We start from the raw sequence: 15971 nt of genomic DNA, 5'->3' as shown, positions 1-15971 counted from the left end.
AATTAGTATCCTTACACCAGAATGATTATTGATGAACAGAGCTTTTATTTGCCCACAATGAAATGAAAATGTGTGTGTGCGTGTCCCACAGAGAGCGTGATGAGCTGATGAGTGTGCTGTGCTCTTTGAGGGCCAGTCAGAGTGAGGCCCAGCAGAGGGAGTGGGCAGCCTACCAGCAGGTCAAACAGGCTGTAGAGATGGCTGAGGAGGCCAACCTGGAGAAGACCAGGGTGAGTTAGACAACCACTCACTCACGGAGCATTACTGAGCAACAGTGACCTCTACTGGTCAGGCTGCTCAACTACACACTTTAATGGCTTGGACCCAGGCCCCCAGTGTCTGGTCTGGAGCGTGAAGTCACAAGCTCTGCCAAAAGCCCTGGTCTGCCCTAGAAAGCCTATGTAAATTATGATCGCCAGAACAAACCCCAAAAATATTGACGGACGTTTTTAGGCTCTAAAATGTGTTTATTATGATCAAGTTTGATCCCCACTGTGAATTATTTTAAAGTTTGCTACAAATCGAGATATTTAATGAAATAGTCATCCATTCTGACTACTACATTTGTCGAACACAGGACCACATGCTGAAACAGACCAATCATGGGCCAGCAGGCTACGAGGAGGCTCCATAGACATTAAGGTTGACTCTCAGTCAGGATGAAAACGACTACATCGACCATGATCCTTTGCTAGTTATGGCCACTTTCACTATGTTACTTAGCTATGTTTTGGGTGCCATTGAGCAATATGGCACACTTCAAATTCAAATACTTCCGGCTTCATGCGCCATACGTGGATGACGTCAGCGTTATCACTATCTACTGGTTTTAATGTCTTTGCTTGGACCCTTTTGTAGGTGATTAGTCTCTCTAGACATCCGGGTTGCCTCCCTCAATGTTCCAATGTTTGTACATAACACGTCTGTACATAATAGAACATCAGTTTGGCATAGAGGAACTACGTCACTGGCTACGCACTACCTTATCTGCTTGAATAAAATACCAAATAGTAGCTAGCAAGATGGAGATCACAGAGGTTATTTTTAATCACTGCATTTCACAAGTGGCTAGTTTGCATCAACTACCTTCACTAAAACCACTTTCGTTTAGAATCGCGACGTTCTGGCATGTCTTCCTTTTTTTCCCTTATCAGACTGACCAAGAGAGTCTGTCATATCTAGCAGACTCTAGTCACTGCTGTTGCCTAGGGTCGGCTTTTCGAGACTAGTACAGTACCTGATTAGAACTATAAACTCTATTTTACAATAGTGAATCTGAAAGGTTTATATGATGCCGTACATGTTTTCAAGATATAGAAGTGGTAAAAATAAGAAAGGTATTTTTTTTGTGAGACACTTGAAATTCATTTTTTGCTGTATCCTCCTCCCTTTGACCCTTGTGTGTACCCGTCCGTGTCTGTACTGGTTTTGTCCTTCCTACAGGCGGTGGTGCAGTGTGAGGCATTTGCCAGGGAGCTGGCCAGACAGAGAGAGAGGCTGGAGACTGAGATGGCTGCAGAGCAGGAGAAAATCTCTGAGGCCAGAGAGGGGGCACGCAACGAGGCCCGCAAGGAGAAGGAGGAACTGGCCCAAACGGTCTGTCCGTCTGCCTTTTCATCTTTCATTAAAGCAAATTGAGATATGTTAAACTTTCTCTATTTATCCTAGTCACTAATTGAATGTTTTATTAAGGTAATACAATAGCACCAAGCATAAAATATATTGAAGATGCAGTATTTTAGTATTTAAAAACAATATATTTTCTACGTAACTACTGTGTAATGTAAAAAAAATGTAAAATGTACAGTGCCTTCGGAAAGTATTCAGACCCCTTGACTTTTTCCACATTTTGTTACGTTACAACCTTAATCTAAAATTGATTTAAAAAATCCTCAGCAATCTACACACAATACCCTATAATGACAAAGCGAAAACAGGTTTTTAGAAAATGTTGCTAATTTATAAAAAGTAAAATAAAGGAAAGACCTTATTTACATAAGTATTCAGACCCTTTGCTATGAGACACGAAATTGAGCTCAGGTGCATCCTGTTTCCATTGATCATCCTTGAGATGTTTCTACAACTTGATTGGAGTCCACCTGTGGTAAATTCAATTGATTGGACATGATTTGGAAAGGCACACACCTGTCTATATAAGGTCCCACAGTTGACAGTGCATGTCAGAGCAAAAACCAAGCCATGAGGTCGAAGGAATTGTCCGTAGAACACAGAGACAGGATTGTGTCAAGGCACAGATCTGGGGAAGGGTACCAAAACATTTCTGCAGCATTGAAGGTCCCCAAGAACACAGTGGACTCCATCATTCTTAAATGGAAGAAGTTTGGAACCACCAAGACTCTTCCTAGAGCTGGCAGCCCGGCCAAACTGAGCAATTGGGGGAGAAGGGCCTTGGTTAGGGAGGTGACCAAGAACCCAATGGTCACTCTGACAGAGCTCCAGAGTTCCTCTGTGGAGATGGGAGAACCTTCCAGAAGGACAACCATCTCTGCAGCACTCCACCAACCAGGCCTTTATGGTGGAGTGGGCACACGGAAGCCACTCCTCAGTAAAAGGCACATGACAGCCCGCTTGGAGTTTGCCAAAAGGCACCTAAAGACTTTCAGACCATGAGAAACAAGATTCTCTGGTCTGATGAAACCAAGATTAAACTCTTTGGCCTGAATGCCAAATGTCACGTCTGGAGGATACCTTGCACCATCCCTACGGTGAGGCATGGTGGTGGCAGCATCATGCTGTGGGGATGTCTTTCAGCGGCAGGGACTTGGAGACTAGTCAGGATCGAGGCAAAGATTAATGGAGCAAAGTACAGAGAGATCCTTGATGAAAACCTGCTCCAGAGCGCTCAGGACCTCAGACTGGGGTGAAGGTTCACCTTCCAACAGGACAACGACCCGAAGCACACAGCCAAGACAACGCAGGAGGGGCTTCGGGACAAGTCTCTGAATGTCCTTGAGTGGCCCAGCCAGCCCGATCTAACATCTCTGGAGAGACCTGAAAATAGCTGTGCAGCAACGCTCCCCATCCAACCTGACAGAGCTTGAGAGGATCTGCAAAGAATGGGAGAAAATCCCCAGATACAGGTGTGCTAAGCTTGTAGCGTCATACCCAAGAAGACTCGAGGCTGTAATCGCTGCCAAAGGTGCTTCAACAAAGTACTGAGTAAAGGGTCTGAATACTTATGTAAATGTGATATTTCCGTTTTTTAAATATACTTTTTAGCAAACATTTCTAAAACCTGTTTTTGCTTTGTCATTATGGGTTATTGTGTGTAGATTGATGAGGAGAAAAACCAATTTAATCAATTTTAGAATTACATTTACATTTTAGTCATTTAGCAGACGCTCTTATCCAGAGCGACTTACAGTTAGTGAGTGCATACATTTTTCATACTGGCCCCCCGTGGGAATCGAAAAGGCTGTAACGTAACAAAATGTGGAAAAAGTCAAGGGGTCTGAATACTTTCCAAAGGCACTGTATATGTAACAAAAAAGCTGTAAACATTTAAAACAAAGTTACTTTTGTCCTCTGAAGAGGGGATGGGACAATACAAAAATTAAAAATGGCCATTGTGCTCATATTTGCCACCATCTAGTGGAATAACTACACAAATACACCCATGCAAAACGTGTGGAGCGTTCTTCCAGACAGTAGGATTTCAGTTTGATCAATTTGGTTGTCTCCACTCCCAGGTGGCCAGCCTGTCCCAGAGGGTAGCAGAGCTGGAGGGTCAACTAGCCAGGGGGGTCAGAGAGAGGGGCTCCCTGAGCACCCAGCTGGACGAGACCCTACTCAAACTCACATCGCAGGAGCAGGACACCAGCAAGGTACTGGAGCCACCTTACTACTGTACGACACCTAGAGAGGTTCCAGGGTTTAGCCTGTTGGTGTAGTGGCTAACGTGTTGAACTGGCAGTTTCAGACACAGACACCGTACATGCTACTGCAGTCCCTAGAGGAGAGAGATTTCAGTAATGTCTTTGTAATGCATTTTAAAGCCACTGGGTGGCACCAAAGCCTTGTCTATATCAACATTTTATTTGGAAGCATCAAGCGCTAACCATTCCAGTTCTAGGAGGCAGTTGGGTCGTTCCACCTCAAAAAGCAAAATAAATAGTATTTCAACACCAACCATCTCAGATTGTTCTGAAATTGTTTCTGTTGTTAAAACAGATTAGCATTCCTGCAACATTATTGTGTTGAAATATAATTTGATCTCTGAGAAATTAAGCTAATTGATTGCATCCAAATTGGCCCTTTTAATTTATAGGATTCGTATAATATTCAATAAATATAGTACCTAAGTATTTTCTAACAATGAGTTAGACATGAGGAATCCAAAGAAATGATTAAAAGCCACCGGTGGACCCTCCCACACCCCATGCCAACAACGAGTATATAAATAATAATAATAATATGCCATTTAGCAGACGCTTTTATCCAAAGCGACTTAGTCATAGTATAAGTTTTTCTTTGTTTGACAACTATGGAGCTGCGGCTCAGAGTATTGTTTCTTCATCCTATGTAATGTATTCCCAGTGAATTTGGTGCAATTCGTTTTTTTATTGTTTTTCTACAGGACTTCATAAACAACACAAAAACTAAGCGCCCACTATACAAAACATCCTTTAAGGTGATCAACACACTGTATGGTTTCCAAATTCTGTCAAATATTTTTGTTTGTTGTTTAACTTTATAATATACCAAATCTAAAGGGATGTAACTAGATAGTTAATTCCTCCTGTTTGTTATTGAGGGTGAATATGAGACTTTCCAATTGATGGCTATATATGTTTTTGCAGCAATTAGACCTAGATTGCAAAAATGTATCTGATGTTGATCACCAATATTTACATTTCCCAACAGACATTATCGTGAGATGGTAGGATATAAATTCCTAGACACAATGAAATGATAGCACATACATTATCCCAAAATGGTGTCAGTTCATATCATAAGACCACAGCATATGTAATAGGATTCCTTTGTGCTTGTTGCTCCTCCAACAGATGTGACATTTCTGGGTGCATTACATGCATTCTGGCAGGAATGTAGTAAGTCCTATGAATGATCTTAAATTGCATTAGTTTATGTCTTTAGGTTTTAAGAGCAGGTATGAGCATTTTCACATATCTGTGACCAATGGTTCCTTATAGGTTCTGAACCATCAGGTAGAATTTCAGTCAACCCTTGATATAACTTGGCAATCAACTTCTTTGGCATGGAAACTTCTTTCAGTATTTTTTCTATGCTTATTCTGTTGAAGCGATTGAATAAGATTTCTGCGTTTTAGGAAATTAAAGAAATGGGCCTTGGATAATCCAAATCTTTCTTTTAATTGATTCAATGACAGTAGAGATCATCATAGTACACATGTTCAAAATTCACGATGCCACTTGAAGGTGTTGTCATTTAACACTGGAGGTAAGGTGGGGTTATTCCAAATAGGGGTGCCTGGCGATATTGGTTCTTTCCACCTCATGAATTTATGTACATTTTCCCAAACACAAATGGGATTGAGAATCATTGGATTGTCTGTTTTTTTTCTTCCATGCCTTGGACCTGAAGTAGTGAATATATTTTAGATCATAAGGTATTACGTTTATGGCTTCAATACTCCTCCATGCACAAGGATAGTCTGCTGTCCATTGTTTAAGTGGACACAGTTGTGCAGCCCAATAATACATCTTCATATGAGGTAGTCCAAGACCTCCAGCTTTATAGTGTAAGTGTAGAACAGTCAATTTGACTCTTAAGGTCTTTCCATTCCAAATAAAGTTGGAGAGCAGGCCATTTATTTTATTAAAACATCACCAAATTCACTAAGAATACATTACATAGTATGAAGAAACAATACTCAGAGCCACAGCTCCAGACTACTTGTCAGACATAGAGAACTGATATTTTATACTCGTTGTTGGGATTGGCGTGGGGGGTCCGTGGGTGGCTTTTGACAGTTTCTTTGGATTCCTCACCTCTTACTCATTGTTAGAAAAAAGTTTGGTCCAAATTAGATAATGGGTACTATATTATATGAATCTTATAAATTAAAATGGCCAATTTGGGTGGAATCAATTAGCTTAATTTCTCAGAGATCAAATTATATTTCAACAAAATAATGTTGCAGGAATGCTAATATTATCTGTTTCTAATTACTGAAACGATTTCAGAACAATCTGAGATGGCAGGTGTCATGGCTTGCAGTTGTGTATTGATGGGTATATCATTACAACCAATGCAATCATTAGCTACTGATTCTGAATGAAGACTGTGCATTGAGCTCTATTTAGGTCAACTTAATCTTCTTAATTCTGTTTATTATTACTGCTCAACAACATTTAGTACTATATGTCAAATTCCTGTACATGCAAATGTATTTGGCGAATAAGGTGATTCTGATTCTAATGAAAGGGCTATAGTAGAACACAACTAGGAGCAGACACAGATGTCAATTTCGACTGTGACCCCCTATCCTTTCCTGCCTCCTGTGTGTCCAGGTGTGTGGGGAGCTGCGTTACCAGCTCAGCCAGGCTCAGCTGAAGAGAGAGGAGGCCGAGAGGGAGCTCAGAGACTGCAGCTCCAAGACAACACGGCAGCTAGAGATGACTGAAGAGGTGAGGAGGCCGGCCACGGCAGGGACAATGGAAAAAAAATGGCACAATCTTTTTATTGACTGTGTCAGATGTTATGCCGGAACATTTTAGAAAATTGACTATTCTCAGGTATTTGTGTAAAACATTGGCAGCCCCTCTCAAGCAACTCTGAGTCTCAGTATTTCTGTTCTTATTTGGGATTGATGATTAATCCTTATTTGTCATGTTGAAAACATGGGAGTACTAGTCCTTGTTGGAGAACTTAGCATATTTGAGGTTGCATGGTGTTGCCTCTATTATATACAGGCAAATATTATAGTGAAAAAGGGCACGGGTGATGTATTACGTATAACTAACTCTGTCCCTCTCGCTCGCTGGGGGCAGGAAGTGGAGAAGCTGGGTGTGGAGCTGAGCGGCTGCCGGCAGCGTTTGGACAAGGCCCAGAGGGACGCGGAGCGACTGCAGGCGGAGGCTCTGAGCCTGACAGAGCGGCTGGGCCGAGCTGAGCACCAACTGCACCTCACCAGGTAACCCCTAATCCTATTATACATGCCACAACACCACCGTGCCCGCACCGCGCCACCCTGCCCTGTTCTGTTCCGCTGCCGCCCGCCACTGCGCCAGTGCTCAGCCCCTCAGCGCCCAGCCCGGGCACCAGTCTGCGCCAGCTCCACAGTCAGGGAGCACCGTACCTTATATTAAACTCACCCAGACCGGCTGCTGTCTCCTCTCACACAGACCTCAGTTTCTCCTCATGTGCCAGGGGACAGGGGCATGGGGTAGGGACTGAGATGGGGTACAGGGATAGCAGTATGGACAGCGGTATGGACAGGAATAACATTATGAACACAGATAGGGACAGAGACGGGACAGGGATAGCAGTAGGGACAGGGATGAGGATTCATATGCTGTTTTCTCTTCATTCACAAGGTGTAGCTATCAATCAATGATGTTGATTAAAAAAAACCTGTTTGAATAGAAACTGTGATGTTGTTTGTCTTACATTGTCAATGGCACACACACTGTCTAGCAGTTTTACCAGCTCATAAAGCCAATCAGGCTGTAGCAAGCTACAGTATGTTCCTATTGTTTCTATTTCTGCATTTCAAAAACTATAAGCCAATTTACAAGTTAAGATAAAAATGTGTTAGAAATATTTTTGGGGAATATTTTAGCAGCTGCTGTCAACGTGACATCTAGTTTTTTTAATGCAACTTGTCTTGGACCACCATAAAATATTTTTTGAGCATTTGCTCATTGTTCCAGTTCCACCTACATACATTATGCTACATTCCATTCCATTTACTATAGACTAGAAGATTTACAAGGCTTTTCATTAGCTCAAAATGGCGCGTAGCAGTGGATAGCAGCAGCCGACAGTTTCTGCTTCCTTTGTTTCTCCTCCGTGTGGCACTGGGTCGGCTGGCGGTCAGCGGCAGATTGGCCCTGCTGGCACCTGCCTGTGCCCTGTGCCCGTCCGCCCAGCACCCTGCGGGTAGGATCAGCGCCTCTCTCTCCTTCCGATGGCCTGCCAGCCGCTCAGTGCAGCCTCCTCCTCCTCCTCCCACCACCTCCACACCCCCGGCCGAGGTGTTAGAGCAGAGCCAGGCACAGATGTGCCCCGCTGCCATGCAGAGGAGAGACAGAGTGGTACAGAGTGAACCGTGGTCTCATCCCCTGTCCAACGCTGTGGAGCTCTGATCTGTCTTTAAGTGGGCTTGTCTAATCCAGACAGCTGTGGAGATGGACATGATGCTCCACCATGTGGGTCTTTTTGACTCTGGGGACATACAGGACTGTAGTGGTGCTCTGAGACCTCTGGCGCTTTCCTCTGTCATACAGCAAGCTTCTGTGATCTAGTGAGACATAAGGTAAAACTGTGGTCCATCTATCAGAGTTTCCTGTTAGCTCCTTCTTTCTGTTGTAAAAGCTAAGATGACCTGAACAAGAAGGATGGTTGGTATTCCCTAGCCTGGCCTTAGTGTGGATCACTAGTCTGCTCAAGGAGAGGCCTAAACACAGTAGGCCATGATGGACACCAGGAGAGATACCAATTTTATTTTCAACTGCAACGAAAGCCTCCACTCTACTTGCTCAAATAATTATTATGTGGAAGAACAACATTCAACATTGTTGTTTTTCATTGAACTGGCCCTTTAAGTGAGCCAGTGACCAGTGCAGCCAGCCGTTGGCAGTGGAGGCTTTTTGTTAGGCAGGGGGTGTTTATGTGAACTACAGGGGGAGGTTGGAGAGAGAGAGAGGGCCAGCAACGTAGCACAGATGCAGCAGACATCTGTCCATGGCCACACTCCTCCTTCAGGCCAATCTAACAGGCCTCTCTCTCTTTCTCCCCTCACTCAAACTCTACCACACTACAGACACAAATCCATCTAAATCCCTTTCGGGGGTGGTCTCTGTAAGTGTCAGGCAGTGCGGCACCCCCGCTGTTCACTTTGGGAGGTACGGGCCCTTTGTAGAGGGGGACGCCCTCTCTGTGTCACTTCCAGGGGAAGAGGGGGCTGGAAGGCAGGCAGCTGTGTGACCAGGCTTCTGAGACAGGCCTTTGATTCATGCTTTTTTGTGTCGTCTTCATCTCACGGACCGAATGATCACAGCTCCCCTTGAAATGGGGGGGGACATGAAGCACTTTTTGCCTTTTTGTTTGTTTTTTGGGAGCTCTCTTCTTCTTTCCACACACACAGAGCACCCCCCAGGCCCTGTGGCGGATGGCGCTGAAAACGAGTCCCCCGTCAGCTCCAGCATTGGATCATCAGCCAGCTGTGCGTTGGGCAGCCGAGGATGTGTCCTAATCCCCCCCTACTCTGTTCAGCTCCTTCTGACGCCTTTGAGCCCAGGCTTTAGTCCCATTGTTTGTTGGGTTGTTTGCTCCTGTCTTTTTTTCATTTCCCTTCCCTCTGCTCTACTCCGGGGACCCCATAGGGCGAAACAAAAAAACAAACAGCATTCTTTCATTCCCATCACTCTCCAGATATTCAAAACCTCAAAAAATGTCCACTTTGTGTTTAGTGGCAATGCTCTATACTGAGGCTTGGAAGGGAAATGGGCTTTCATCCACATGAAATTCTGCATCCATTTTAATGATGGTGTTTGAGAACTGTCGTTGGCAATGTTGGGCCTAAAGTTTGGATAGATTGATAAGCATGTCCCTGCTCGAAGGGGGAACCTGCAGGCGTAGACATGCACATCAAACTCCCAAATATTAATGATGCCTCTGTCAAAGCAAACCCAGACAAGCCTTCCATCTGTTTGTGGTGAACGGATGGACAGAACATTCTAGATACATCACAATACTCCCAGAGAAGGAATGGTCATCTGGCCAGTTCACTTGGTGGATCAGTGTTTGTGTGGATGAATTGATGAGGCAACTACGTGACTCAGTGTGGTTCTGTGTACCTTGACCATTCTGTTCCTTTGCTGCCAGTCTGCCAACGCCATATTGATAGTATTCACCTATTGCAGATGGCTGGCTGTATCTGGGTCCTGTTCAAATGAACTCTACAGTAGTGAGAATAGCATGCAGAGATTTGAATCCACAGGCATTGCACGGACATTCATTCGCTGGCTCGGTTTGGTTCTGATATTTTCAATGACCTTCTTTTCCATTGAGTTGGATGTGGCAATTGATGTGACACAGACACCTTCGCTACATTATGAACTGTCTGAGAGCCCCCACTCTCCTTCGTGTGGCCTTTCACCCCGACAGCAACAGGGAACCATTTGGGCTACAGAAACAAAGCTGCGACCACCACTGTGCCTGTGATCAAAAGTTTAGCATTTGATCTCAGAATTCCATTAAACACGACACGCTTCTCTGCCCTCCCATTCTCTCTCTTTTTCGCTCTCGCTCTCTCTCCTGTTAGTGCAGAGAGGGGGAAACAGGCCCTGAAAGGGTGGGAATCTGAAAATGAATAAAATAGTGAGCAGATGCAGCTAGATGCCAGAGGGAGATTTATGTGGAGAACCAAACTGCTGCAAACCAAGTCAGTGGGAGGTGGTTGTACAATCAGAGGCAGGATAAAAGAGCCAGTGGCACACAGGCCTCGCTCTTGTCAAAGTAGTAGTAATGAAATCTCGTCCGCTGAGCCTGCTGCCAGCCGAGAGAACCTGTGTTAGCACTTTGGGGTAAGCGCAGGCGCCGGCGCTGCCAGGTAGGAGGGCGGGCACTGAGCGGGAGCTGGGCGGCAGCCATCTTGTTCGGGAGCAGATGGCGGCAAGGCTGGCAGGGGAGGGGCTGCTTAGCAGAACTAATCAGACAGTAACGGATAGGGCAGCTGGGAAGGCTGGCGGCCAGGCGGGAGTGTGCAGGGGAACCGCAGAGTGTCATGATGTTGACAGTGGTGTGCCCATTGGCCTGGGATGAGACCTTGCCGTGTCTTCTCGCCTCACTGTTGGGTGCCCCTCTCCCTGCCATCGTGCCTCGGCCAGCTCGGCCCAATCACGTGGCAAGGTACAGAGACCAACCTGCTCCAGAGAATGTCTCTCTCTTTTTATAACCTTTGCCATTAAGGTACAGAGGGCATCACAGCTATTTGTTTGGCTGCTGCTCTTTAATTATTTTTAATTTGTCATTTTAAAAATGTGTACTTATCTATTTTTTACTTAACACTTATTTTTCTTAAAACTGCATTGTTGGTTAAGGGCTTGTAAGTAAGCATTTCACCGTAAGGTCTACACCTGTTGTATTCGGCACATGTGACAAATACAATTTGAGTTGATATTGAGTCAGGTTTTAGGATGTGCCTCATGTCAAGGCAACTGTTTATAGGTGCTATAACCACACATACAAATGGAAGATGAATATTTACATTTTCCTTGTATTCTTTTACTTGTTATGTACTAGTCAATGAATGCAGGTGGAGTATATTGATAATGGTATTTTATGGGGTTAGGTGACAATGCTTTTTCTACAGTGTTTACAAAATAATTGTCTGTTCTTTCAGAATTGAGCTGGTAATGCCAATCTAAAGGAGAAGGAGTGAAGGTGCTGATTACAAATCACAGCCTTATCTTACATTTCAGAGTGTGCTGTATCTATAAAACATATACATTGTAATAAACACACACGTCTTGAAATTGGTGCTGACATACCCATACTTACTTTATTTCTTTCAATGTTTGAAATATATTTTTTAGGAAGAATTTCGTGGCAGGTCTCCTCCATTCAGGCCCAGACTTTCTTTTGACCAAACACATATGCGTAGTCTTTTAGTGACAATGAACAGTACCACTCTTCCTTAGCAGATAGGGCAACAGTCTCTGCCCGTCTCTCTATCCCTCCATCTCTCCATGCCCCATTCCTCCATCTCTTCATGTTGCCGGGTGGTACAGAATAGAACGCTGAGAGTCCTCAGGCAAAATGGAGACAAATCTGTCGGGTGCAACTGTTCCCGCTCGGACCAACTCTGCCCAGAGAGAGTGCCCTACTTACTGTTTCTGGAAGATGGGTTACCATCCCTGCTTCCCTCCTTCTCTCCTTCCCTCCTCCTCTCACCAAGACACAGACACACTCTTTCTTTCATTCACTCTCTGGTCAATATCTCTCTTCTATCATGTGGAGCAGGTAGACCGAAGCTGGGTTGTTACAGGTACAGCTATTCGCTACATACTCTATAAATACAGCCAGAATACACTTATTTCGTTAAAATATATTTTTTAGTGTGCATTTAATGGTTACGCTCTAACCCCGCAATTGAAATTCCTTATAAAATGTTATAAATATGCAATATTATGCATCAATCCTGAAAGTTTGATAAAAAGCAACCAAATTATGTGGTTCAAGTTTTGCCATTTCAGATCCTTTGAGAGAGTAAAAAAAAACATACATTTTCCTCAGTCTTTCAATATATCAAATCAAATTGTATTTGTCACATGCACCGAATTCAACAGGTGTAGACATTACCGTGAAATGCTTACTTACGAACCCTTTCCTAACAATGCAGTGTTAAATAAAAAAAAATTAGCAAAATAAAAAAAGGAAATAATAATAACAATAAAATATCAATAACGAGGCTATATACAAGGAGTGCTGGTACCGAGTCAATGTGCAGGGGTTTGAGGTAATATGTACATGTAGGTAAGGGTAAAAGCGACTATGCAATCAGGATAGATAATAAACAGAAGTAGCAGCAGCGCATGTGAAAGTGTGTCTGTGTGAGTGTGTGTGTTGGAGTGTCAGTGTAGTATGTGTGAGTAAAGTCCAGTCAGTGTGTGTGGGTAAAGTCCAGTCAGTGTGCATAGAGCCGGTGCAAGAGAGTCCGTACAGAAAAAGAGGGCAATGAAAATAGTCCAGGTAGCCATTTCATTAAAGGAAAAATCCACCCAAAACCACTCATTCCTTTAATTTACATAACACTAAGAACAATATTTTTTGTGAACAAATGTTTCATTTTGTTGTTTTATAATAAGGTTGGTAGCAACGTGGAAATCTGTTGTCTACAAAACCGACAATACAATGATCTCTCTGTGGTCTGGCTGGCTAGCAAACGTAGCTAGTGGCTACACACAATACTACCAACGTCAATATCAGCATGGGAAGTAGCTAGTTAGCTATAAAATCGCCTAAACAAACTGCACTATCAATTTTGGAGTCTACAATCTCACCATGTTCAACCTGCAGATCGATGTGCCTCAGAGTGGAGTCTGACATTCGCAACAGCACCATGCAATGCACCCTGGACTGAAGAGGCAGACCCTATGTTAAATTACACATTTCTCGAGGTAGGAATATTGCAAAAATATGATCAATGGCTCATTCGAGAGGAGACAACCTTATGTTATAACATCGGCCAGTATTGAAATATGACATGTATGATAGACATTTTTGCGATCTAAAAGTCATATTCCTATTAACTTCCAGTGTAGTGAGAGTGGCTTTATCACAATGCTATGTCATACCGACCAAAATTCTGCATGCTTGAACGGCAATATATTGTGGATGAAGAGTTACCTGTCTAACAGAACACTGAGGGTGTTCTTTAATGGAAGCCTCGCCAACATAATCCAGGTAGAATCAGGAATTCCCCAGGGCAGCTGACTAGGCCCCTTACTTTTTTCAATCTTTACTAACGACATGCCACTGGCAGTTAGTTTCAGAATGGGTGGCAAGGAATAAGTTAGTCCTAAATATTTCAAAATCTTAAAGCATTGTATTTGGGACAAATAATTCACTAAACCCTACACCTCAACTAAATCGTGTAATAAATCAGGTGGAAATTGAGCAAGTTGAGATTACTAAACTGCTTGGAGTAACCCTGGATTGTAAACTGTCATGGTCAAAACATATTGATACAACCGTAGCTAAGATGGGGAGAAGTCTGTCCATAATAAAGCGCTGCTCTGCCTTCTTAACAGCACTATCAACAAGGCAGGACCTACAGGCCCTAGTTTTGTTGCACCAGGACTACTGTTCAGTCGTGTGGTCAGGTGCCACAGAGGGATTGGCTCAGAACAGGGCAGCACAGCTGGCCCTTGGATGTGTACACAGTGAGCTAACATTAATAATATGCATGTCAATCTCTCCTGGCTCAAAGTGGAGGAGAGATTGACTTCAACGCTACTTGTATTTGTGAGAGGTGCTGACATGTTGAATGCACCGAGCTGTCTGTTTGTACTACTGGCACACAGCTCGTACACCGAAGTCCAGAACAGACTATGGGAGGCGCACAGTACTACATAGAGCCATGAACATTTTAGCGGCCCCATACTTGACAGCAGAGATAAACAAAATAAAAAAACAGTTTTAGATGTAATTTCGTGCACGTCTACACATTTCGTCATGCAGTGTAGAGAAAATGTTGCAGTTTTAAAGCAAGTTTACTGCAATTCTACACATTTGCCATGGGGTGGAGAGAAGCTTTTGCAATTTTATAACTAATTTCATGTAATTCTACACATTTTGTCATAGGGTGGACAGAAATGTTTGCAGTTTTTTTTATATGATATCTGAGTGAGACTGACTAACAAAATCAATGGGGGCCCCCTGGCCGGTAAGTCGACCATGATTACTATGTTTTTAGATAGCTGGCCAGTAGACTAACTTAACAATCTAAACAAATGTAGCTAACATGGGTTAATTGAGTGACTATCAGTGACTGACATATCTGAGGGCCTTTCAAAGGGGGGCCAGTTGCCCATTCCTGCTATAGGCTGTCTCATCATAGTCTGTGATCAGGCCTACTACCGTTGTGTCGCCGGCAAAATTAATGATTGTGTTGGAGTTGTGCGCGGCCACGCAGTCGTGGGTGAACAGGGCATACAGGAGGGGACTTGGCACAGACCCCTGAGGGGCCCCTGTGTTGAGAGTCTGCGTGGCGAATGTGTTGTTGCCTATCCTTACCACCTGGGGGCGGCCCATCAGGAAATCCAGGATCCAAGTGCAGAGGGATACTGTATGGCATATTGGCCTCAGGTATGCTGGAATGCATAAGTGCACCTGCTGTTTTTGGTTTGTGTATGTGTGCGCGAGACAGAATGAGTTGAAAGATTAAATGCGGAGAGTGGTGTATTTGAAAGACAGTCCGAGAGGTATCATCTGTGTGTCTTTGACTTCACATAGCCCTGCTGTCTGTCTGTGGCAGGCAGCATCAGTGACTCTCTCAGCCCTGCGGCCAGTGGCCAGTGCTTTTATCCAGGGGAACTGAAACTTTCTCTCTCTCCCTCCCTCTCTCTCCTGGCCTGGCCGGGCTCCCCTCCGTCAGCCCAGCGCCGGTACCACATGGAGCAGATGGCATCAGGAGTTGATCACAAAGACAGGAGACCACACAAAGAGGTGGTACTGAGAGGGATGAGTTGGGCACAGCCCCCGCGACCCTTCAGCTCCCATCTCCTGTCACTTTTAAACACACTCTTTGTTTTCCTCCATTCAATGGCTGCCGCTTCTGTAGAAGGTTTTTGATTCCTGATCATTAGAGCGGTGGCTGTGTTTTATTTTACAGAATGGTTTTGGTTTGTGTGAGGCTGATTGCTGAGGCGGGTTGGATGGCAACGTCCCTCCGTGTGAGCGTATGGGGGACAGGTAGGGGGCACAGGTTGGGCTCTGACAGAGGCCCTCCTGGTTGGAATGGGGCAGGTGGGTGGGGGCGCAGTGCGTCACATGATGTGGGTGTAAGCCACAGTTCAGGTGTTGTCACAAGCTTGTTTTGCAGATGGAGAAACTCTATATTATTTCTGTCTTTGGTCTCGCTCCCGCAATCTTTCACTCATTAGCTTACTCTAACTCTCTAATAAAATAAAATAAAAAATCTGTGTCTATTGTGCTAATTGTTTATCATATCGCGCCATTTCAATGAATAAAATGGGATATTTGTATAGATGGAGTGAAATAGTTGCAGTTTTACATTA

General features: G+C 44.1%; 1 protein-coding gene across 2 annotated transcripts in view; it reads left to right on the top strand.

The window, feature by feature from the left end:
• sdccag8 (SHH signaling and ciliogenesis regulator sdccag8) overlaps positions 1-15971 on the top strand; it is a 48820-nt gene that overhangs the window by 3983 nt on the left and 28866 nt on the right. For both annotated transcript variants that reach the window (XM_041859010.2, XM_041859011.2), the window contains 5 exons: positions 92-230; positions 1444-1596; positions 3711-3845; positions 6516-6632; positions 6996-7138. In XM_041859010.2, coding sequence (XP_041714944.1) covers positions 92-230; positions 1444-1596; positions 3711-3845; positions 6516-6632; positions 6996-7138 — 687 coding nt within the window. The remainder of the gene's footprint in view (positions 1-91; positions 231-1443; positions 1597-3710; positions 3846-6515; positions 6633-6995; positions 7139-15971) is intronic.

Source organism: Coregonus clupeaformis, chromosome 31 (assembly GCF_020615455.1).
Source record: "Coregonus clupeaformis isolate EN_2021a chromosome 31, ASM2061545v1, whole genome shotgun sequence".
NCBI classification, from domain to species: Eukaryota; Metazoa; Chordata; class Actinopteri; order Salmoniformes; family Salmonidae; genus Coregonus; species Coregonus clupeaformis.
Note: the sequence above shows the minus strand (reverse complement) of the source record. Positions and strands in the feature narration are given on the sequence as shown.